Below are 23492 nucleotides of genomic sequence, written 5' to 3'. Positions count from 1 at the left end.
ATCTAAATTTAAAAAATAAAAAATTTAAATATATTTTTAAATTTACAGAAATTTAAATGTCTATACATTAAAAAATCAAGAATTAATTTATTTATTTTTAATTAATAATTGATTTCGAAGTTTTTTGATATAGATATTCTTTACCAAAACCTCAAATAGAGGGGTAGTAGTCTTTGATTTTTTATGGACTTTTGGACTTTAGATATAGTTGTGTCTCTCATTTTTTTTCTTTAATTTTTTAAATGTAAATATATATCTGGCATAATATATTATTTATTGGTTTAATTATTCTATTAGTTCCTATAATTTTGTGAAATTTTTAATTAGGTTCTTATCCTTTTTTTCTTTTTAATTGGATATCTGTACTAATTTTTTTTCCAATTAAGTCTTTCTTAGTAATAATTGGCTTAATTTTATAGGGATCAAACTAAAAAAAAAAAAAAAAGAATTGGTATAGGGACCTAAATAAAAGGAAAAAAAAGTATAGAGACCCAATTAAAAAAAAAGTGGTTCAAGGACTCAATAAAAAAGAAAAAAAGTATAAAGACCTAATTGAAAATTTTACAAAACTATAAGAACCAACAGAGTAATTAAACCTTATTTATTTGTTAGATTTAATAAATTTTTAATACATTATGTTTAAACAATATCTAAAATGTAAACAAAAAGGAGTTTTTTTATTAAGGTTTTATTACATCTTATTCTTGATTTAATTAGACAAAATAGGTATGAAGAGGAATTCTTAGTCATCATCACTCTAAAAATTACAAAGGGAATTAAATTTAGTTTCATAAAATTTTTACTTTTCAAAAATAATTTATAAAAATTAATTTTTAAAAGATAGCTTTTTAAAAATTATAATATTTATATTTGATAAATTAAATTAAAAATAGCTTTCAATAAACACAAGTAATAACAATTGCGTTTGGTAAAATGACCTTAAGATTTAAAAATTCTTTTATAGACATAAATATAAGCATTAAATTTAAAAATGGGTTAATATATGAAATTATATTAGATTTTTAAATTTTAAAAAGTGCAAGCCATCTTTGAAAAGATCCATCGTGTTTTTAAAAGTATTCCGATTTTTTAAAAGCTGCAAGCACAAGCATGTGATCTTTTTGATTTACCAAACACAAAATGAGGAGTTTTTTGTGTCTAAACAATGAAAGAAACAAAGCAAAAACTATCATAAATCCGAGCGGATGATTTGTTGGAGATCAACACAAGGCTCAGACCAAATAACATGATTAGAGTTACTTTTGGCACCATATTTAGCCATCCAACCCGCAGCTCTATTTGCTTCTCGGGACACCCATTCAACGTGAACAAGCCAAGGACGAGATAAAAGCTCCTGAATCTTGTGAACCAAATATGTTACTTCAGATGAATACCCACTTGTAAGCTCATGCATGATGGGCAGAATGTCAAGGCAATCCATTTCACATATAATATCCCTCAAACCGCAATCCCAAGCTAAAACAAGCCTCCTCCAAGCAGCAAATAATTCACATCTGATTATAGACCAAGGGGGAATGCTTCCAGAGTAGTCCAAGATCCAATCTCCCTTAGAATCTCTAATAATACACCCAAATCCCGCTAAATTTGAATCCATATACAAGCTTGCATCACAATTAACTTTAAAACTATTGCCTACCGGTGGTTCCCAACACATGCAATTTCGGAGAGACCTAAAGGCATTGTTTCGATTCCTGTAAACCTGTAAGTCCTTGGCGGTAATTCTGGCTAAGGCAACAACCTTATGGTCTGTCCAATGGTTGTGAGTATTGAATATGTCATTGCACCTATGTCTCCATACCCACCAAAGCCCTGCACCAAAGGACGCCTCATTGTTAGCTAAGGCCTTCCGAAACCACTCTTCAAGAGCAGTACCAGCCGTCGAGTTCAGGATACTAGAATCCAACATATACCAAATTGCCTTTGATCATTCACAGTTTCTAAGGCAATGTTCCATAGTCTCCTGCGCCTTGTTACATCTCTTACACATATCTGAAGAAGCTAAATGTCGCTTGAATCGAACGGTCTCAGTTGGTAGAGCATCATGTAAGCCAAGCCACATAGTAAATTTGAACTTTTCTGGAATGTTTGTGTTCCACAACCAGTTCCAATTACTATTGGCATTCCAATTTAATATTTTCTTTAATAACCATCTGTAACCCTCCCTTGCACTATACTTTTTTGTTGCTACAGGCCACCACTTCCACTGTGGCTCCAACTCAGTCGAACTAGGATATCTCAGACCACAAATAAACTGCTTAATCTCATGCGGAATAGGCATGGTAAGACTATCAACTTTCCAAGACACCCCTTTCCACAAAGTCAGCCACCATGAAATCTGATTCAGAAATATGTACATAAGGAACAATGTTACAAAGCTTACCAAAAGGAGTCCACTCATCATACCAAATTGATTTGTGGACATCTCCAATATTCCAATGAAGCCCTTCCTTGATATGCTCATAGGCACTAACAATGTTCTTCCAGGTAGCTGATGAAGAATTTCTACTGTTTCAGTTCATACCAGATTGATTCCTGAGATATTTATGCTTCAGAACCTGCACCCATAACTTCTCACTATTATTTAGACAATCCCATACCAACTTTCCCAGAAGCGCCATGTTAGCACAGGAAGTATCCCTAATACCCAATCCTCCTGCCTTTTTAGGAGTTATGGCGACCTCCCACCTGACTAGAGGTAGCCCTTTTCCAGTCGCTTGGCCTTTCCACAAGAACTGTCTCATCAAGGAATCAATTTTATTACATGCATACTTTGGGAGAAGAGAAATTTGCATTTCATAAACTGGGATAGAGGCCATAACTGATTTAACAAGACAAAGCCTCCTTGCCTTATTCAGTAGGCGTCCTTTCAAATTGGAGAGCTTCCTCGAAATTATTTCAATAACCTCTTGAGCCGTCTTCCTGGAAGCTCTGGTATGACCGATGTTAATTCCCAGGCATTTACCCAAATTATTGCATAATCGGATGTTAGAGACCCCTGAGAGAACCTATTTTCTCCTCTCTGACACCCTCTTGGAACACTGGGCCTTTGACTTATGAAGATTTACCTTTAAACCTGACGCTCTAGAAAACAAGTCCAAACAATGCATGACCTCTATACTTGAGCTTTTGATGCCTTACAAAAAAGCAAAAGATCATCTGCAAACATCAAATGAGAGAGTCGTGGTCCGTTCCTAGAAACCGCAACTGGGTTCCACAAACCTTGGGAAACTCTATGAGAGATAAAGCAGGCAAGCATTTTCATACAGAGTACAAATAGATAAGGAGACATAGGATCTCCTTGCCTCAACCCTCTCTTCGGATTGAAATTTTGGAGCCTGTTCCCATTCCACAAAACTGCCAACGAAGAGGAAGTCACACATTTCAATATAAGATTAATGGTAGCCTTTGGAAACCCAAATCGGACCAAAGTAGCTTCCAAAAAATGCCACTCTACCCTGTCATAAGCTTTTTTCAAATCAATCTTGAATGCCATGGTCCCTTTTCGAGTCAAATCAATCTTGAATGCCATGGTCCCTTTTCGAGACTTGGTGTTCCTCATGAAGTGCATAATCTCCTGAGCAATGATAATATTCTCTGTGGTTCCTCTTCCTGGAATGAACCATCCTTGCAAAGGACCAATGATCTCCGACAGAAAAGGTCTGAACCTGTTAACTAGAACCTTTGTGACAATTTTATAAATTACATTACATAAGCTAATAGGCCAAAACTCCCGTAAGGAAGAGGGAACTTCCACTTTAGGAATTAAAACAATGAGAGTATCGAAAATAGCCGCATTCATTGGCTCACCCTCAAAGGCTCGCTTGACCAGTGCACACACATCGTTGCTAAGAGAGTCCCAAAACTCTTTGTAGAAAATTGCTTGAAATCCATTTGGCCTTGGGGCTTTAAACGAACTCATGGTCATCACAGCTCTTTTAACCTCTTCATACGTCACCGGTTCCACTAACTTTTGACAAGCCTCAGTACTAAGAGACGGGCAAGGAAAAGGCCCCATGGCATCCAGGTCAATATCCTCCCTTGTAGAAAAGATTTTTTGAAAGAAAGAATTTGCCGCCATTTCTAGGGTCGTAGTCTCTGTGGCCCGAGACCCATCCTCCAAAAATAACCCATGAAATTTGTTCTTCTTTCTCCTGATAACTGTCTGCAGATGAAAAAATTTTATATTTCTGTCTCCACATCTTACCCATTGTTCTCTAGATTTTTGATGCCACAACAACTCTTCTTGAAGAAGGGCAGCATTCAGTTCCTGATGCAAAACTTGCTCTTTGATCCTAAGCTGTTGATCCTCCCGACTCTCCAGAGTAATCTGAACGTCATTCAAAAGCCTCTCCAACTCCCTTTTCTTAACAAAAATATTGCCAAAAACATTTTTATTGAAGCTAGTTGCATCTTTTTGAACCTCCAACAAACATTTGACTACATCCGAAGCTCCTATATTCCAAGCTGTATCAACAACATTCCTAAAAAGAGGACGAGTCATCCATGCAGCCTGGAATCTGAACGGACGATGGCCCTTGGTAGCCCTCTCTGCCATCTTCCACCTAGTGAACAACGGGCAATGATCAGAGTGAAGGTGCGCCAGCACCTCAGTATAAGCCTCCAAAAACATTAGTCGCCAGTCCTGGTTGATGACTGCTCTATCAAGCTTCTTAGCCACCTGCACCCTACCTTTCACCTTCCTGTACCAAGTGAATCTTCTCCCAATAGCCCCCATATCAAACAGCCTATAATCCTCCAATGTTTTTGCAAATTGTTCTGCTCTGGCAAGTCTAAACTGCCCCCCTCTAACTTCACTCTGCAATAGAACATCATTAAAAGTCCCCTAACACAATCCAAGGTCTGTGAATCATATTAGCAATCATTGTCAAGTCACCCCACAGTTCTTTACGCCGATGTATATGCGGATTAGCATACACCGTACTACAGTAACTAGATGTATTGCCCATAGTGATTTTAAAACTGATTCATTGATCAACTACATCAAATACTCTCACAGAAATATTTGAATTAGAACATAGAACCCAGATACCCCCACTATGACCATTAGCCTCAACAATACCAACACCCTGATAACTTAGATTATTCCAAAAAGATTTCATCCTCTCGAAAGCAATATAGGTTTCAAACATAATGAAAAAGTATGGTGAAATTTATTCGCTAACTCCTTACTATGAACCCAGACCAATTTATTATAAGCCCCTCTAATATTCCAAAATGGAAAGCTTAAATCTAAATAATCCATAAAACAATTGTATTGTAAAAAAGACCAACCTCAGCTGAAGTCCCTAACGAGATGATGAAGATCCACCATCATATCCCCCTGAGACTTGCTTGTCCTTGTCCGGTTGTTGCCCGGTTTGTCTGTGTCCCTCCACTGACAATCCTTCCAATTCGCCGATTTGCTGCTTGCTGGTGTCGCCAAGGCAGTCCGGAGTCGATGACGAATTCTGCAAAGAAGAAGGGTGCAACCTCTTGTGTCCGTTTTTTGATAATGGCAGTGAAAGTCGGCACCGCAACGGAGATAGCTTTGCCCTTCATCCCTTGCTGTTTGGAAGATGCCATGCGTGCCTTAGATCCGCTAACCGACCCGGTCTTCACCCCTGATTCGGCTCCTTTCATACGTAGCCCAAAGTCACGGTTCTGGTCTAATTTCTGATTTGAGCGCACGGGCACTTTGTCTTTAGAGGTTTGTTGGACTTTATTTGATTGGCTCAATTTTTCTCTTCTTTTACTTCTGACTTTGGTCCAGCAGCCTCATTTTCCAAATGTTGGGACCCCACTTCCTTCCCATGCAACGTATCATCTAATTCCTCCCCAATTTCTGCAACTATCACTGACTCTTTGGGGTTGCATCCAAATTCAAAATTTTTTTCTTTTGAGGCTTCCTGTGGCTGCACCACCCGGGCTGCCGTCTCGATCACTGATGTTTTCTTTCGATCCACCATTTCCGACTCTATTGGGGTCATTCTGCAGTCAGTTGCTGGATGCCCGAAACAATTGCACTTGTCACAAATAAGGTGTAAGCATTCATACTCCACCTTATATTCAAACTCATCGACAATCACACTCCGGACCACCGGCAAACCAAGATTAATTTGCATGCAAGCCCGAGCAAATTTTTCCCTCTCTGCCAACTTAGTAGCCAAATCCACCTTGACTGGTCTCCCCACAGCAGAAGCAATTCTCATCATGACTTTATCCTGATAGTACCATATGCTCAAATCAGAGATTCGAATCCAAATCATAGTCTCCCTGATAGTGTCCTCACAAGGTTTAAAATCCGGTGTCCATGGCTTGACCGCAATATAGTGACCGAAGATTATCCATGGCCCCCTAGTAAAACCTTCTCTCGATCGTCCATGCGATCAAATTTAACGAGGAAGTAACCAAAACCCACATCCAAGATTCAATTTGTGAAACATGGCCGTGTAACTAAGGTTTTTTCCAAGAATCTTAATCACAATTGCTTCCTTGTATGGTTCAGAAAGGATGTTCCTAGCCTCTTCGGAGAAGCAAACTCTTGGAGGCATAGGATCTCCTTGTTTTCCAGTGACCACTGCCATGGAATCCTCATCTAGAGCTTCAGCCCGATTTATCCATGTGGCTACCGTAGAACCAATAACCTTGTCACAGAACGAAATCTTGGAAGTTACCCTAGAACTAAGGTCGCCCTTTTTTATCCCTCCTTCACACCTGATGCAAACCCTCCCACGCTCTCCCCCTTATCTCTTTCGATGGCATGGCCATCTTCTTCACCGTGTTTCATCCTCAAACGCTCTCTCCCGCTCTCTCCTTCTCTCATTCTCTCTGAGTACGGAGTACGTACTTTTTCTCTGCTAGGATTTTTTTCGTTTCTATTATATGACCAAAAAAATGAGGAATTTGAACTTTTAAAAAATACAAACACCTTTTCGAAAAGTTTTATCAAACCAAGTCTTAGTTATTATTGTGCACTATAAATACCTAAATAAAAAAATATATTAGTTAAATAAAGTTTTCAGTTTTTATTTTAATTTAATAGAAAAATTAAATTGGAAATTAAGAATGCTAAAGGATCAATATTTTTAATGTAAAAAGAAAAAAGAAAAATTTCTATTTGAATTATTTATGTTTTAATTAAATATCTTGCTTACTTTTTTAATTGATTTTTACTCCGTTGATTTCCTTCTAAAAATGTGAAATAGAAGTCATGAAGTAGAGAAGGAAAGGAATTCAAAACAAAGAAATCAATTCCAATTTGTTTGTACTTAAAAATTGAAATAGAAATCCTTACCTTTTTCCAACAATAAAATCGTTACTTCTTTTACAATTTGTACTGTTATATAATTTTTCTTAGGATAAAAAAAATGTCACCGAAAAGGAGTTTCTATAAGTTATTTTAATTTTTTTTCATATCTTTACTACTCCGCCTAATAGCTAATAGACTAAAAAAAAATTAATGAACAAAATATAAATGATTTTTATCCAATAACAGAAAAAAATATACATAAAAAAATTAATCATTTATGTTTTTTTTTTTCAAAAACCAAGAGAATATTTTATTTCAACACTTATGATTAATGTTTCACAAACATGACTATGCATAATATTAGCCTCAACCAATTTGCACAAAATCGATTTCCGTAGGGAACCAATTAAGGAGGCAACCAATTAATTGAAAAAATAAGTTCATTACAAAAAAAAAAATCACAATCTTAATTTTTTTAAATTTTAAAATTAAAAATAAAAAGAAATTGATTGAATTGGCTGATATTTTAGTTGATTCCTTAGACATTTTTACACAAAATATAAAATTTTTATGAGCCAATTACTATCTTATGAAATCTAAATTGTATTTGAGTGTTTTTAATGACAGTTTTTTATTCATACTCACATAAAAGTGAACAAAAAATATATATATATTTTTTCCAAATTCTTCACTTTTTTTATTCCTTTGTTAGTTTTTCTCTAATTTTTTCTCTCCCTTTTTGTTTCCTTTTTTATTTGATGTTTCACTTTTTTTTCTTTTTTTTTTCTTCTGCAAATATGCACATACCAAAAGATTAAAAGATCTTCTATATTGAGTTTTAATCTCTTCTTAAACCTTGAGATGTGTAATTGAATATGAACTTGTTTCAGTTGTTTGATTCAACAACTTTGAATTTTCGGGCTTCGAAAAATTTCAGTAGTAACTACAAACATTAAAAAATAATCGCATGTTAAAAGGACAAATGAACGCAAAAAAAAATACTGATATAATATAATTGCATTTAATTACTGAAAGGTAAGAACACAATTTTTTTTTTGATAAATAAAGAGTTCAACACAATACAGTGGAGCAATTAAAGGCTTAAAACAGATAATTAAAATAACCAACTTAAAATTAACACGATAACACAAAGAAAAAATCTCATGTTATCTCTACCATACCATAGCCATCAATAACTAAAAAATCCACACTTTTAATGAATTAGATTGAAAAATATAATAAAATTGATCTTGATTAGTGAATTAGATGAAGAACACAATAAATTACTAACTATAATTTTCTTGATCAAATAGAAGAAACAGTACAAACTGAATTTTTTCGCTATATAAGAGTGTGGCGGTTAGTTAGTTAGCTAGCTTAATCTTTGAAGAGAGAAAAAGAAGCATTGAGATACTGTTAGTTTTAGGAAACTATTTCTAACAATAAAAAATCTTAATATTTATGATTATTATATTATAAGAACATAATTTAAAACATACCTTTGAATTATAGCTATTTTTTGATGTCAGAATCTGCTTCTAATTCAGGAATTTAAAGGTTATGAATGCAGTTTTATGTTTTCACTGTTCCTAATAATTTTTATGTGATAGACAATTTATAATCTTCTAATCATTTAAACTATTAGACAGCTTCTGAATATTTTTAGATATTTTTTTTTCTCTCTTCCTTCATTGGATTCTTTCACTCTCTCGTTTTTTTTCCAATATTTTTAGATGTTTTTTCTTCTCTCTTCCTTCTTTTTTTTTTTTTTCACTTTCTTGCTTCCGCTACTTCCAATAACCTTTGTGTGATGAGTGATGACATTTGTAAATACAATGCTCTGCCTCTGATCAACTGAGTTATTAGACAACCTCTCAATTTTTTTAGATGTTTTCCTTTATTTTTATTTTTTGGTTCATGGCACAGAAAAAATCAAAATCTTTTATTTTTTAGAGAATTTTTTTTGGTCATATTTCTCTTTTAAAAACTCGTAATTTTTATATTTCAATTTTAAAGAAAGAAAAAAGAGATATTCTTTATTTTTATTATTTAAAATTCTCACTAATTTTTTTTATTGAATAATAGCCATCATATTTAATTGATTAATTTACTATAATTATAATTAGTTTCATTAATTACATAGATTATATTATTATTTTAATAAAATAAATTACAGATAGAAGTTGAAAAGGGTAAGAAGAGTAGAATTAGAAGAGGACGGTTGTTATTAGTAACAATTGAATCGGAGTTAAATAATAATACTACAGCAATTTCGAAGTCAAAGAAAGTTATTACTTATTATTTAATTGAATTTGGAATATTTCCCTAAAAACCAAAGTAAGTGCCATTGTGCCAACATAGATGGTTAATTGTCTGTTTTACTGTAATTAATAATTAATTTCCGATTTTTTTTTTCCATATAGAAATCCTTCACGGCTTCACCTCAAATTGAGGAGTAGTCTTAGCTAGTCTTCAATTGCTTGGACTTCTGGACTTGGATACTTGTATTGTATCGCTCCTTTTTTTTTTCTTTTAAAATTAAAAAATGTAAATATATATCCAGGATAATAGACTATTTATTTATTAAATTGAATAAAAACTTTTTAACAAATGATATCTAAACAATATCTAAAACGTAAACAAAAAGGTACTTTTTCATTGAGAAATTTATCAGATCTTAATTCTGATTTAATTAGATAACATAGGTATGAAGAGAATTTTTTTTGTCATCACTTTAAAAATTACAAAAAATTTAGTTACCATCGTGCGTCCAGGATAAATATGTGTAGAGATAGCAACATCATCCTGGTATCCATCCCGTCCCGGTGGATTTTTTGGGGGAGCGGAGCAGAGCGGGTTTAAATGCTATCCGCCCTTAATCGTCTCGATATATATATAATATATAATTTTAATATATAATATGTTTAATATATATAAAATAATAATAAAATAATTAATAATATTATATTATATTTAAAAATTTTATTTTAATTTATGTTATATATGTGATGATGGTTATACAAAATTTAAAATTTAATTTTATTTATTAGATTTTAATAATTATAGAAGTGGATAGGAGTAGGAAAATATCCGTAGAGACAGGTTAAAGATCAACTATTTACTACCTGCAGATAAGAGCTTTTATTAGGAGTGTTCAAATCCAAACCAATCCAAATTAAATTGCTCATTCAATCCAATTCAAACAAAAAATCGATTAAAACCGCACTAATTCGGATTTGATTGGATTCGATTTTTTGTAAACCGTTGGGTTGGATCGGATTTTGAATATATTTTTCATAACTGATCCAATCCAATACAATCCCAATCGCATGCTATAATATTATTATTTTATTATTATATTTACAATTATACTACTTACGTTATCATTGATTTTTTAAGATATTGTTAAGATTTATTATGTTGTTGTTAGTTATCTAAAATTTGATGTTGAGATTTGTTATTTGTATTTAATTTTTTTATTTAAAAAACTGCAAATACAAACTGATCCAAACCACTTGTAATTGGATCGAATCGGATCGTATTTCCAAAAAAAATTCACTCAATCCAAACCGCACCGCACATAAATTAAGCGTTCGGATCGGATGACTTTTTTCCTTAAAATCGAACCAAACTGCACCGTAAACACCCTAGATTTTATGCGAGTTATTGTAAGGCGGGACGGAATCGGGTAGAGCAAAAATCTACCCCTACCTGCTCCGTTGTCACCCTTAAATATGTGAATAAAAAACGGAATATTTTGTTAAAAAAATTGTTTTCAGTTTTTTTTTTTCAATTGCACAAAAAGTTTAAAATAAAAAATGCTAAAGAACCAGTATTTTTGATGTAAAAAGAAAAAGAGTTGATTAAAACGTAAAACAAAAATAAAAAAAAATTATTGGTCATGTAGCTTTTTATATCATACATAAAATTTATCTATAAATTTACCCATGCACTCAATTTAGTTTTTTCTTTTCTCATAGTTTTTAGTGAAAAATATTAATGCTCTTATATTTATCTTTTACTTAAATTAATACTAGCACACTTTTTTTTTCTATATATATATATACTAAACGTGTTAGTCTTTTAATTATTTTTAAGTGACTAATAAATTATTCTATACATAAAATAAAATTCGAATCCTGACACTGCTTAAACGAATGAGGAAGACCAACTTAAATTAGTTTTTTCAAGGGTCAGATTTTCTTTTTTCTTTTAGACAGAACTAATGGAACATGGGCTTATAAGCCCAAATAAATCCCTGTTGTAAAGTTATTATGGCAAAAAATACTTGACATACCAGAGTAGACCGAAGAACATTGAGGCCCATTAGGCCCAATTCACAGACGGTGGAGGCGCCGAGCGAGTGTAGACACTGTCAGCTCCTTCCTCAGCTCCGTGGGGAGAGAGAGAGAGAGAGAGAGAGAGAGAGAGAGAGAGATGGCGAGATTGCGAAGACTGTGGGAAGCTTCGGTCACTGCAACTAAGCGAGGTATTTTCTTCCATTTTCACCTTTTTCTCACTGTTCTGATCACTGCTAATTTACTTAGGGTTCAGATGAATATGATTATTTTGATGTTGATGTTGATTATTATTCATTTGCTCTGCTTGTGTTTGCAAAAATGATTTGGAACTAAACCTGAAAAGCGTTGTCTGGTAATTTGGATGAAATGATGCCTCCGCCGGAGAGATTCATCTTCAATTTCGGCTCCAAGAAGGAGTTATCCAAGTGGCATTTGTACTCTGATTCTGAATTCGGAGGTAACAACCGAAAATTTTGTTACTGCTGCTGATTCTGATATGAATGATGCAAAGCTGGAGTTTTATTTTTGAATGTTTGATTGATTTGTTGTTGCTGCTGCATAGGGTTGTCATCTGCTTCTCTCGAGATAGCTGATTCTGAACATGGAGTAGCTACTGGGATCTTCTCTGGTAACCTTTCTTTGGATGTCACTGAGGGTGCTAAATGGAGCATTGCTCGTGGCGGTTTCTGTGGAATGCGCTCCAAAAAGGTTGCTTAATTTAACTTTTGGAATGAATAGTTTAGGAATAGGAAATATTGTTCTAAGTAGCTATTGCTGTTCTAGGAATTATTGCTCTTTTATCTTTCATATTTTGTTGCTAATGGGATTTCCAAGTAGAGTGAGCTTTGGAATAACGATAGGGTTTCTGCCTTGTGAGTTGTGACCTGACCTGGAGGGTCATGGATTCAAATCATTGATTTAGTTACATGATCAGCTGCTTAAATATGTGTTTTTTAAATGTTAAATAAATTATTTCTCCTTGATTCTTTGTAAATTTGCAGTTTGGTGGCTTCATTGATTTGGAATCATATGATACTATTGCAATGAAACTTAGAGGGGATGGCAGATGTTATATATCTACTGTGAGTGCCTTTTTGTTTTGTCAATTCTCAATGCTGAAACACTGTGGTGTCAATTCTGGAGGATTTAATTTCTGGGTGGTCTTGCAACTATCATAAATAGTTTGGTTTTGGTGCAGATTTACACGGAGAATTGGGTCAATTCACCTGCACAGATGGAAGATAACTCATGGCAAGCTTTTGTTTATGTGCCCAAAGGCAATTGGTATGTTTTAAAGGTAAGTTCCATTTCCATATGACCGCTATAAGTTACAACCTAATGTGCCGTATGGTGGACTAGGGTGGGGTAACTACGATATGTAGTAAGTCTTCTCAAATAATTTGAGTGATCTGTGAGGCTCTGACTATTTTTCAGTCATAGGCATGTTTGTTATGCTTAATTAATTTGTAAAAATGACTTATCAGGTGTAGGTTTTAATTTGGGATAGTTTGCCTTTTTGCTTTTTCATAAAAATGTGAAATGGTTGAAGCATAGAGCCTGCAAGTTGGAAAGACCCTGAGGCATTCTTGGAGCTAAATTCTTTGCGTAAAAAATTGATGTCTACTCATTTCTTCTGAATCTATCTATAGTCTTAAAACTTCTTTTGTTACTTTTATTTGGATATTCCTTCCTGAATTCGGCACCTTTCATGAGTTGATGATTAGAGACCAGAGTGTCACTCATGTTAGCTAGTGAACCAGATCTGATCAATGTTGTTTACTATGGATTATAGAATGACTTGTTGCTAGGTTGGTCCTTGTTGCTTTTCTATGAATGTGAATGCAAAGTGCTGGTAATGTGACTTGTAGGGCAGGAAGTGAGTCAAGCCAGCTCATGAGTTAGCTCGAGCTTGACTCATCAATAGCTCGATAACCTGAACTCTTGAGTTGAGTTTGAGCTTGAAATTGAGCTCATAAAATAAATGAGTCGAGCTTGAGCTTGGATAAACTCAACTCATTAGCTCGTGAGTTGACTCGATTATATATATATAATATTAATAGTTTAGATTAAAAGCATATAGGATATGCATATTAATATATATTCACGAGCTTTCGTTGAATCGAGCTTGAACTTACGAAATAGGCTCAATTGTTAATGAGTCGAGTCATGAGCCAAGCTTAATTTTCATGAGCCAAGTTTGAGCTTGGTATAGTTTGGCTCACTTCCAGCCCTAGTGCCTTGTAACAATATAAATACTTGCACATTTGGTTGTATTTGTTTTCTATTGTGAATTTCAACACCTCAGGTATATGCTTAGGAATTTCATTTGATTGCACAGATTCCTCTAGCTCGGTATTTACCGACTTGGAGAGGCAATGTTATAGATGCGGAAATTGAGATGAATCCGTCTCGTGTTCTTGGCATGTCTTTGTCTGTCAATGCTGAAGGTGGTGCTGGTATAGAAGGCACTATATCTGGACCAGGTGATTTCAGAGTTGAACTTGAATGGATTAAGGCCTTGAGAACACAATGAGGTATATGGGTTATTGTCTTCCAGATAAAGATAGAAAAATTCTGATCTATTAGGATGATGAATTCTGACCTTGTTTCGTAATACCAGTGTATCTTTTATGTTTGATGAAGGAAAAAGTTTATTCCGCTGTCAATGCTCTTCTAATATTACAGTTTGTCCAATAATGGTTTCATATTCACTTGAAAGCATCTTTAGGGAACAGAATTTATTGTTTTTATCATATTAATCATATTCTCATTATTTTACCTTTGTTAAATATTATTTCATTATTCTGCCAAACCTGAGATTCTTGGTTCAGTTTCTAGTTGAGTTGCAGCTCAATATACCCCTTGCAAAAATCCTCCATATAAACAAACTAGTTAATTTAGAAAGTCAAACTAAAGAGAGGGGAAAAAAGGGAAGGTTTCATTATGTGGATTTCATGAAAATAATAAAATAATGCAATACTTCTTATTCTTAGTGCACGAAGGATACCGTATGGAAGAGGGTTGATATGTAAAAGAGAAAAATGGTGTAAGAGAGTGGTTATTAAGGAGGCATATGGTGAGAATATTTTAACGGGTACTTAGAAGATTGAAATTTTCAAAACCAAAGAGATTTTCTGTTGTCAATTGATTAGAAGGCTAGTTTTGGTGACTGTTTGAAAATTGAAATATAGAAATACTGAGAAACATAAATTTATTTGGAAATTAAGAGTATGCACAGTGTATGTTTTGGGACAAAAATATATCCAATTTTTTGTTCACCCAAAAACTAAGAACAATGTAGGCAGAAATGTAAGCATAATTTTTCTGTCTAATCTCTGTATAAAAATACAAATATTTAGTAAACAATCTAATTTTATGTTTACTGATTGAAGCAGCATTCCTACAACTGCATATCCTTTTTATGTTGAAATGAAACAATGGCCAGATTTAAATTACATCTTTTCATATCATTTGATATATAGTTTTGCTCCAAATCCACATGATACCGAGGATAGATTGTGACAATACCTGTGCTAAAGTGCTAATTACAAAAAATGGAAAACTTGTTCACATACTTGATATTCTTCAGCCCTTCCATGATAAAAGCTCTTAGCTCCACAATATGATAGGAACTCTGAACTCTCCTGATCCTCCATAGTACTTTTGCTACCACCAAGAGTGGATATCATTTTTAGGTCACCGTCTCTTCTCAATTTGCCTTTCAATGGCTTCTTGGTGATTATGCTAGCAAAGTCCATTGGAGCACAACTTGTCTCTTCACTATCTTCACCTCGGTTTGAGCACTCTGCTTTGTCAGGATTGATCTTTGGACGATCTTTTATATGAACCACAAATTAGATTGATACTAGTTGCAGGAATTCATATGCTCAGGAAGGTGAAAATGCAATAAAACAAAATCTTGGAAGAAAGTAGCAAGTGTGATGTTAACTATAGTTAAACAACTCAAATAGGGTTGACTCACTGTTAGGATTTTTTATTTACAAGACTTGAATCAAAACTTTACTTAAAAAGCGAACTCAGTGTTATTAAGAACTAGTATCACGATTCACGAAAGATATAGAACTATCCTAGTACTTACAAAATGGTTCATCTGGTGTACTTTCTGGTATACTGTCTGGCATGCTGACTGGTATGCTATCATGGGTGTGATCTTGATTATTTTGATGGAGAGCAGGTCGTCCTCTTAAATGCATAATCCTATTGTGACGCCTTATTCTTGATATACCGCAAGAAAGTTTATTGAGGAAATAATCTCCATCATTTTTCATCTTCCTGTGATCCATGTGCATGTGGTAAATTAAGAGCTTGTAATTAGATAGTGGTAAGTTACACTAACCTCTACTATGGTTAGGCTATATTATGCATGAACTCCTCTATTTGTAAGAGCACTTCATTAATCTTCTCTAACAATTAAGTTAAATAATACCTGGTACCTAATATTTTATCAAATTTGACATTAACCTCCATTATAAACATGACACCAACCTTTCTAGAGGTAAGATTAGTGTAGGCATCACCTAATCTGATTACACTTGCATGATTTCATCTGACCTATATTCTAAAGTCATTTTATGCTGCTACAGCATAAGAATGCAGCCAATGTAAGAGTACAATTTAGTAGAAAGATATGCTTGAACATAAGGGCACCTGAGTTAGAGGTTTCTAATATTTATTAGAGATGTTGCAACAATATTCAGATGAAATGATTCAGAAGAAATATATCATTGTTGCCATGAATGTCTTGCCAGGAGAAGGAAGAGAATTCCGATTACAAATCAATTTTAATTTCATCTAACCTGTCTAATATCAACCATGTTGCGTTCATCTTCTTGGAAATTTTCAGAGCAACATCCCTAGGTGAAGTTCCTATAGCTACTTCTATGTTAAACTCAACCTGAAACATTATAATGTGATGTGTAATAAGCAGTAGAAATTGTATTAAAAAAATGTGACACTACAGATTTATATTTTTCTTATCTACTTCTCTGATGAGATTATCTGTTGCTTTCTGCAATCACTAAATGATTTTCATCCTTCGTTGCTAGTCATGAAATGGTAATTATTGTGGTTGATGTATAATGTTGACGAGTTTATTATGCCTTAAATAGAAGCAACAGAGTGACCCAAATCCTCTGCTTCTTACTATTAAAGATTGTACCTTCTTTTGATTCGATCTGTAAGATTTTGCATGAGCACTCTATTTTTCTGCCGGCAAGCAGTACAAGTGTGCTGTCTTATTTCTATTAGTGCCCAGAACCACAAGTCATAACCATTAAATTGTCAACACTAATGAGTTTGTGCTAATGTCAGAGGTAGAGGAAATCTTTATTACTCCAATCTGTTTCGAAATAACTGTCAATTTGGACAAAAGTGGTACATTAGAAAACGAATGCATTTAGACAACAAAAGATTGTCTAGATACATCAATTGTTGGAATAGTAACATAAATTAGTTGCATAGTGCTAATATTATTTGCCATCTTCTGCTTTGAATTTGAATATTGTTCACTACACATGCTAGGAGGATGAACTTTACTACTGCAAAGAAATTTCTCTATCTCTTGGTTGCACACTCTAAGGAATTGAGCTTGCTAGAAATTGCAACTTCTGTTTTGTAAAGTCATGCCATAGAAAAACCAGAGGAACATGAAAATTTTGAGGCTAAAGTTCTCAAAAATCACTTTCATTGATCATCTCTTTTAGACACTGTACGATATTAGTGGGTAATAACACCATTTGTCATACAAACACTTTGTTGATTCAAACAATGTTACTTATTTAGTTTAAGTAAGGTCTCAAGTTCATATTATGAGGATGACAAATAAACTAGTGTTAGGAGAGTTCTAATGATTCCACCTGACTTGAGTCAAATTAGTTGCAATCTAGTTACTCCAAAATATAGGTGTTGGTGGTTTATACCAAAAGCGAAACCAATATATTTGGGTGGGGACTTTTGATAAGTATTGAAGTTACCTTTTTTGATTGATAAAGGTTGAAAATCTTAATAAGTCCCTCATCTTTTAAATACTTTTTCTTCTTGTTATTAACTTCTTCTTCAATCACCCTTTGATTTGCTCCAATCATATTATTACTGTCCACCCTGCTTTTGTAACCCACTGCCAAAATAACAAGAAAAATTATGAAAATTCTAACACAATTAACATAACTGATTGATGAAATTAATATGCCGTAAACAAGGTTTACAGTGGTTATTATATACATTTGTTTTCTTTATCTGTTTGAATACATTGATCTAAAGATGTGTAAAGCAGGTGAAATTGATAAAAGTGAATTTCTAAGAAGTTTCTACAATTCATGGAAGATCACTTACTTGGAGTGATAACTTCATGCAAGACTATCGCTAAGGTGAGCTTATCTCTTGCCCTGAGTAAGAAACTATTTAGAGCCCATTCAAAAATTCTCAAATTCACTTCTCTAGTTGAATCTTGGATAACTACTATACTCTGAGGTTCCATGGCAGAAAAAAACTTAGTATACTAAGGAGCACAAACATGAAAAAAAAAAAAGAACCCTACTAAGAATATATATGTCAATAATATGGCAATTATGTGAATCAAGTTTTTGTTTTCTAACATGTTCCAAAAAAGGACATTGACCCTAACGGGTATCCTATGTAGGGAACTTGGTATATCTTCTTCACGTTGCCACTTAATATTTATGATGGGTTTTTCAAGTGTCTTTGTTAAAAAACTCTTGTGTTGACAAATTCTAAGCACCTTTCCCTCTATATCATAGTCATGGTCCCTATTGATTGTCATACAAATTAGACAAGAAATTTTGGTTGAGCCATCGATGCCAACGAATCATTTCTTGGTTAACTAACAAAACTACTAAGCTTTCTTAGTATTTGATGTGTTGCTAAAAAGTTCAGCATCCAATAACGTTTGATTTGGTCCTAAGAAGTAAGACAGAAAGTTCAACTCGTAGTAATTATTCTTATTTATTATTGTTATCCAACAGAAAAAGTGGTGGTTATAAGATTCTTATTAGCTCAATGAATGTTTGGAGTTGAAAACGCATAATGAATGTATGATTACGATAGGAAGCAGCTAAAGGAAGAATTTTCCTAAGCCTTGTTGAGTGTTATCTAGAAACTAAAATGAAAGAAGAGACACTTGGTATATCATTAAAAATTTTTTGAAAGAGAAATCTGGCTACAGTGGAGACATATGTTTGAATGAAATTAATAAATTATACTATAATTAATTAAATAATTGTTTATAAAAGTATCGCTGCCTAAGGCTGAAATACAATTAGAAAAGAACAACTCGAAGTGATGTTTATCTTCTCGAAGAATTTCGCAGGAAATTGAAATGAGATGTAAACAAGTAGGGCTGGCAAAAGGAGGAAAACTAGTCACAAAATTATTTTTATTAGTTCTGAATTTAAAATTATGAACAATTTTATTTTTGCTTGTAATTACACTTTGTGATTCAATTTTTTCAAATGTCCAATATGAACTAGACGGGAACCGAGATATGTAATTTCGAAAACTAATGGAAATGTTTTTAGAAGTTTAAAACAAATTTGAATTATAATTTTATTTTAATGTTTTCAGTACCGCGGCGGATTAGTCCTTGGCCTGCCGGGTTGGGGGATACCGTGGGAAACAAAAAAAAAAAAGTCAAACGTGATCCAAATTAAATTGGGTTAGTTTAGTAGTTAGTTTACTAGTTCGCATAAGTACGGCGTTCAAATTCTGCGTTTTGCATGTACTAATGTATTGGCTAACGACAAATCTTTAAATAGCGTTTAGTATTACGGCGGATTAGTCTTTGGCTTGTCGGACTGAGAGATATCGTTGAAACAAAAAAAATATCAAAGGTGATCCACCAAGCTGGAAAACTGAGTTTAAGACTCATATGGAGCCCATCAGTCTCCATTCCCGGTCTATTAAGTAATGACCAAAGTAAAAAAGGGCACTGACCTTTAGGGATGGTATTGGAAATTTATAATAATGGGTCGCTCTATGAAAGTAAGAATATTCCCTTATCAAAACGGGTCTACAAAATAGAAGTATCACCCGGTTTTAACTAGGCCCAACATTTTTGTTGACACATCGATCCAGATACAAAATCTAAAAACTTTTGATATTCACTCATCAAAATGCATCTACAAAAAAAGTTTATGTTCTTGTAAAACATGTTTTATTTCCTTCTTTATTTGATGTGAAAGTAAGAATATTCCTTTATCAAAATGCGTCCACAAAATAGAAGTATCTACATCTCTGAAATTCAAACTATTATTTTATTAATTCAATAGATTGATTTTTTAAGAAATTTGATTTCAAAATCCTCAACAAATGTAATAGATCAAAGAAAAACTTTTAATCGATTGAGATTGCAAAAAATTATTACGATCAATAAAAGATTTAATTCGTTATTATTTTTATTTTTTATTATTAATAAACATAATAGATAAATAATAAAATAATAATTTATAAAATAAAAAATAATTTTTATAATTAAATAAAATATATAAAATTAATTTGTAACAAATTCTTTGCCAGGTTAGTAAGGCCAACATTTTTGTTGGCACATCAATCTATATACGAACTTTCAAAAATTCCCATATCACTAGTCAAATGCATCCACACACAAAAAAATATCTATATTCTTGTAAAACATGTTTAATTTCCTTCTTTAATTGATGTGAAACTTCATATGTCCTTAATTGAACTTATTCAAATATTGTTCATGACACTATATATTAAAATTAGATGCATGTGTTATAGGATTGTTGTATTTGTTATGAAGTATTATTATTTTACATTCTATAAATATAAAATTAAGCAATTAATTAGTGGTTAAAGTAAAGTTCTTTGAAAATTTTTCCTTTAGTAGTATTAATTATAAATTATAAATGTAAATAGATTTTGAAATTAAAAATTTTTATTTTTATTTTTATTTCCTTTGAAGTGAGCACTAGTATGTAATTTTGAGAGCATAATAGCATATTGAAAGCATATATTTTGAGAAATTGAGCTCACAAGTGGGGACTGATTTAGGGTTTTCTGCGTTCATAATATAAATATCAGCCATTGAATTGATCTACGCCTCTTTTACTCTCACACACCAAGTGATACTCTTTCACTCTTTGCACTTCAATTCGAAGCCTCCCAAATCTTACCAATGGCTGTTACCTTCTCAGATCTGCACACAGAGTCTGGTCTCAAAACCCTAGAGGAGTTCCTCTCTGGGAAGACCTATGTTTCTGGGTACCAATTAATACTTCCTTCAATTACTTAAAAGAGTAATCTTTTTCATCGATTTTGAAAATTGGGTGATTCAATTTTATTTGGGCCTTTCTCTATTTGCAGGGATCAATTGACAAAAGATGATATCAAAGTGTATGGTTTTGTTTCGGAGAAGCCAGGTAGCTCTTTTCCCAGTGCTGCCAAGTGGTACGATGTTGTCTCTTCCCATCTTGCCGCAAGGTTTGTTCCCTGTTCCCAATTTATTTATTTTTTTGTTGCTGCAAATTTGGATTTGTTTATTGTTGTTTATGCTAATTTAGAATTTATAGATAAGTAATATGAAAAGTTGATTCCCTTTTTAATGAACAGTTTTCCTGGCAAAGCTCAAGGTGTGAAATTTGCTGGCCAAGGTGCTCCAGCTGAAGCTGCACCTGCCAAAGCGGTATGCATGATGCATCTACCTTAATCCCTGTTTTTTTAATTGTTCTATGTATGCAATTTTACATTATACTTACTTGGTTGATGCCTTTTACTTGTTTGAATGTTTGATGCATTTTTCTTGTTGTATAATGTAGTGTTTTAGTGATTACTTCTGAGTTTGAAATCAAATGATTTGTTTTATGTTTATGCCCATTTGAGTAAGTTTGGAAATTTTAGAAAGAATGAAGCCTAATTTTGTAGCTATATTTGTATCTTTAGTTCTTTACTTACCTAGTTTCCCTGAGTGGGATTGTTAGTTGAGCTATTCGAGTTATGCTTCCTGCAAATCTGCAATGAGTTGTTGGTTTGTACTTTGTATAGATGCTCAACCTTATGTGAACTGTAAACTACAGTTACCATAATTCTACAGAAGCCAATAGGTGAACTAATTAAGCTGATTGGGTCTTTGTGGTTCATTTGGTTTTTGTAGGCGGCGGCTGCTGCTGCTGATGACGACGATCTTGATCTCTTCGGTGATGAGACAGAGGAGGATAAGAAGGCAGCTGAGGAAAGGGAGGCTGCAAAGAAGACCACAAAGAAGAAAGAAAGTAAGCTTTTTTCTACTATTGATCGAATTGTGCATTTAAATCATTGTGTTAATCGTTCATATAAATCTAAGATCAATGAATATACTTATTCAATACACTTCCCTTTCTAGTTGTTGTAATTAGGAATGTGTTTGTTTATATGGTAGAATTATAGGTTGAAAAAATTTCTTGATGGTCTTTTCGTCAATTTGACATTTTTGTAGGTGGAAAGTCATCCGTTTTGCTTGATGTTAAGCCTTGGGATGACGAAACAGACATGAAGAAGCTGGAAGAGGCTGTTCGAAGCATTCAGATGGAGGGTCTACTCTGGGGAGCATGTATGTGAATATTTTCATAAACTCATTCTTGTTCACAATTGCTGAATTTATAGTCTATATATTGTTATATTGACAAAATTTTGTTGATATTATTGCAGCCAAACTGGTTCCCGTTGGATACGGCATCAAGAAGCTACAGATCATGATGACGATTGTTGATGACCTTGTGTCTGTCGACTCCCTCATCGAGGAGCATCTCACTGTCGAGCCATGCAACGAGTATATCCAGAGCTGCGACATTGTTGCATTCAACAAAATTTAAGTCATCTTGCCATTTTCAAGCGGCCGATTAGTTTGTTTTTCGTTGATACCCCTTCCCCCCTCACTTTTTCATCTTTTAGTATGTTTGATCTATTTCAGTGATGGTTTTGTTACTAGAATTGTTGGAATTGAAAGAGAGATATATATTTAAGTATCTGCTATTTGGTGCAACTTCTAATTATTAGGTTTCAAAATTTGTGGGAATGAGCATTGAAAAAATTGGTGACAATCATCATGAAAGGAACTCTGGTCCAAGTTTTTGTCTGTTCATGAATAATTGAATAGAGTGCTTTCTTTCTAAGAGTTCTATATATGTTTGGATTTTCATTTGCAAAATACTAAATTATGGTTTGAATTAAAGTTAGCCTGTAATTTTTGTTTAAACCATGATTTCAGAGTTGAATGAAAATTCATACAATGCATTTTGGAAAGTAAAGGAAATAGTTTTGTATTTTTTAATTAATTTATTTTTTAAATGATCTACTATGTTTGGGTATATAATAAAAAAGATTATAGTGGAGAATTAATAATTTTAAGTTGAAAATAACTTGGTGGATATTGTATTATTGTCAAACATACCATTAAAATTAGAAAAATATTATATCTTTAAAGTTACTAGTGTATGTATCCATGTATAATGTACAGGAAATGTTTATTTTTCCGTAATTATGTCTAAAATATGTTTTTAAAATAAGTTATCCATAATATGATTACTTTATATTAAATAACTTCATATATTTTTTTTGTTATTTATACTAATACCAAACAATCTATAAAATAAAGAAATTCACAAAGTATTTATATTTAATAAAGAAAAGGTGTAGCATGCAATAAACAAATAACTCAATGTTTATAAGAAAAAATGAACTAAAATATTTTAAAGCAGATTCATATGTATTTATTAAATGTTATCAAATTAATAATAATAATAATAATAATAACTTGAGTAGTAGAAAATATTAATTTAAATAGTCGAAAATAATAATATATCAATAAAAAATATTAACAATTAGTTCCTAAATATTTAGATAAATTTAATAGACAGAAATAAAAAATATACTATATATTCAAAACATTG

The 23492-nt window shown here is 33.0% G+C and overlaps 3 protein-coding genes across 3 annotated transcripts; 2 read left to right on the top strand and 1 right to left on the bottom strand.

Moving 5' to 3' along the window:
- Positions 1 to 11587: 11587 nt before the first annotated feature.
- LOC107496687 (probable complex I intermediate-associated protein 30) lies at positions 11588 to 14360 on the top strand. The gene is made up of 6 exons (XM_016118003.3): positions 11588 to 11759; positions 11915 to 12028; positions 12134 to 12279; positions 12573 to 12653; positions 12770 to 12868; positions 13910 to 14360. The coding sequence occupies exons 1-6, from the start codon at positions 11708 to 11710 to the stop codon at positions 14102 to 14104; spliced, it is 687 nt and encodes a 228-aa protein (XP_015973489.1). The 5' UTR covers positions 11588 to 11707; the 3' UTR covers positions 14105 to 14360.
- A 630-nt stretch (positions 14361 to 14990) lies between these two features.
- Positions 14991 to 18307, bottom strand: LOC107496654 (uncharacterized). The gene is made up of 5 exons (XM_016117961.3): positions 17923 to 18307; positions 17565 to 17707; positions 16389 to 16486; positions 15671 to 15864; positions 14991 to 15406 (listed from the first exon to the last, which is right to left on the bottom strand). Exons 1-5 carry the CDS (start codon positions 18065 to 18067, stop codon positions 15117 to 15119), a joined length of 870 nt encoding a protein of 289 aa, XP_015973447.1. The 5' UTR covers positions 18068 to 18307; the 3' UTR covers positions 14991 to 15116.
- Positions 18308 to 20611: 2304 nt separating this feature from the next.
- LOC107496677 (elongation factor 1-beta) lies at positions 20612 to 22585 on the top strand. Its single transcript, XM_016117989.3, has 6 exons — positions 20612 to 20829; positions 20932 to 21048; positions 21178 to 21250; positions 21719 to 21836; positions 22040 to 22153; positions 22252 to 22585. Exons 1-6 carry the CDS (start codon positions 20744 to 20746, stop codon positions 22413 to 22415), a joined length of 672 nt encoding a protein of 223 aa, XP_015973475.1. The 5' UTR covers positions 20612 to 20743; the 3' UTR covers positions 22416 to 22585.
- Positions 22586 to 23492: the final 907 nt, after the last annotated feature.

Source organism: Arachis duranensis, chromosome 7 (genome assembly GCF_000817695.3).
Source record: "Arachis duranensis cultivar V14167 chromosome 7, aradu.V14167.gnm2.J7QH, whole genome shotgun sequence".
Classification (NCBI taxonomy): Eukaryota; Viridiplantae; Streptophyta; class Magnoliopsida; order Fabales; family Fabaceae; genus Arachis; species Arachis duranensis.
The sequence above is the reverse complement of the archived record's forward strand: the minus strand, read 5'-3'. Positions and strand labels throughout refer to the sequence as shown.

Bases quoted from the DNA above. Each gene is read 5' to 3' on its own strand.
- LOC107496654 (XM_016117961.3), bottom strand. From the start codon at position 18,067: ATGGAACCTCAGAGTATAGTAGTTATCCAAGATTCAACTAGAGAAGTG. The intron at 15,865-16,388 runs GTTAGATGAAAT...CATGGATCACAG, and splicing joins ACATGGTTGATATTAGACAG to GAAGATGAAAAATGATGGAG. The intron at 15,407-15,670 runs GTAAGTACTAGG...TTCATATAAAAG, and splicing joins TACACCAGATGAACCATTTT to ATCGTCCAAAGATCAATCCT.
- LOC107496687 (XM_016118003.3), top strand. From the start codon at position 11,708: ATGGCGAGATTGCGAAGACTGTGGGAAGCTTCGGTCACTGCAACTAAG. The intron at 11,760-11,914 runs GTATTTTCTTCC...AAACCTGAAAAG, and splicing joins GGTCACTGCAACTAAGCGAG to CGTTGTCTGGTAATTTGGAT. The intron at 12,029-12,133 runs GTAACAACCGAA...GCTGCTGCATAG, and splicing joins CTCTGATTCTGAATTCGGAG to GGTTGTCATCTGCTTCTCTC.
- LOC107496677 (XM_016117989.3), top strand. From the start codon at position 20,744: ATGGCTGTTACCTTCTCAGATCTGCACACAGAGTCTGGTCTCAAAACC. The intron at 21,049-21,177 runs GTTTGTTCCCTG...TTTAATGAACAG, and splicing joins TCTTCCCATCTTGCCGCAAG to TTTTCCTGGCAAAGCTCAAG. The intron at 21,837-22,039 runs GTAAGCTTTTTT...ACATTTTTGTAG, and splicing joins GACCACAAAGAAGAAAGAAA to GTGGAAAGTCATCCGTTTTG.